This window comes from Bison bison, unplaced genomic scaffold (genome assembly GCF_000754665.1).
Source record: "Bison bison bison isolate TAMUID 2011002044 unplaced genomic scaffold, Bison_UMD1.0 scf7180017510717, whole genome shotgun sequence".
Taxonomy (NCBI): Eukaryota; Metazoa; Chordata; class Mammalia; order Artiodactyla; family Bovidae; genus Bison; species Bison bison.
This window is the reverse complement of record NW_011397513.1, coordinates 1-549: the sequence shown is the minus strand read 5'-3', so window position 1 is coordinate 549 and position 549 is coordinate 1. Positions and strand designations below refer to the sequence as shown.

Below are 549 nucleotides of genomic sequence, written 5' to 3'. Positions count from 1 at the left end.
AGTTGGCCCGGCATGTTCTGACCAAGGAGGTGGTAGCCATTAAGGTCATTCAAAAGACCAGTCAGAGCTCCTCCGGCCTCAAGGAATGGAATCAAGAGATTGATAGCCTGAAACATTAAGCCACCCAAATATTGTAAAACTACTGGAAGTTATTGACACGGAGGAGGCTCTATTTATAGTAATGGAGTACGTCAGTGGAGGAGACTTGTCCACCTACTTGGAGGCCAAAGGCCGCTTGACGGAGGGGGAGGCCCGAGGCCTGTTCCGCCAGCTGGTCTCGGCTCTGCAGCACTGCCACCAGAGGGGCGTGGTGCACCGGGATTTGAAGCTGGGCAACCTCCTCCTCGACGCCAACAACAACGTCAAGATCTCTGACTTCGGCCTTAGCAACCAGTGGCACCCAGGAAAGAAGCTAGACACTTTCTGCGGCAGCCCTGCGTACATGGCCCCAGAACTCTTCCTGAGGATGCCTTACACAGGCCCAGAGGTGGATGTGTGGAGCCTCGGCGTCATCCTGTACACGATGGTAACTGGATCCCTCCCCTTCAG

At 55.0% G+C, this 549-nt stretch overlaps 1 protein-coding gene across 1 annotated transcript; it reads left to right on the top strand.

Annotated features, from left to right (window-relative positions):
* Positions 1–10: 10 nt before the first annotated feature.
* On the top strand, positions 11–544 carry LOC104995201 (serine/threonine-protein kinase MARK2-like; the record flags this gene model as incomplete). Its single annotated transcript, XM_010848976.1, has 1 exon — positions 11–544. A coding segment is annotated over exon 1 (363 nt), but the record flags the coding sequence as incomplete, so codon positions are not given.
* Positions 545–549: the final 5 nt, after the last annotated feature.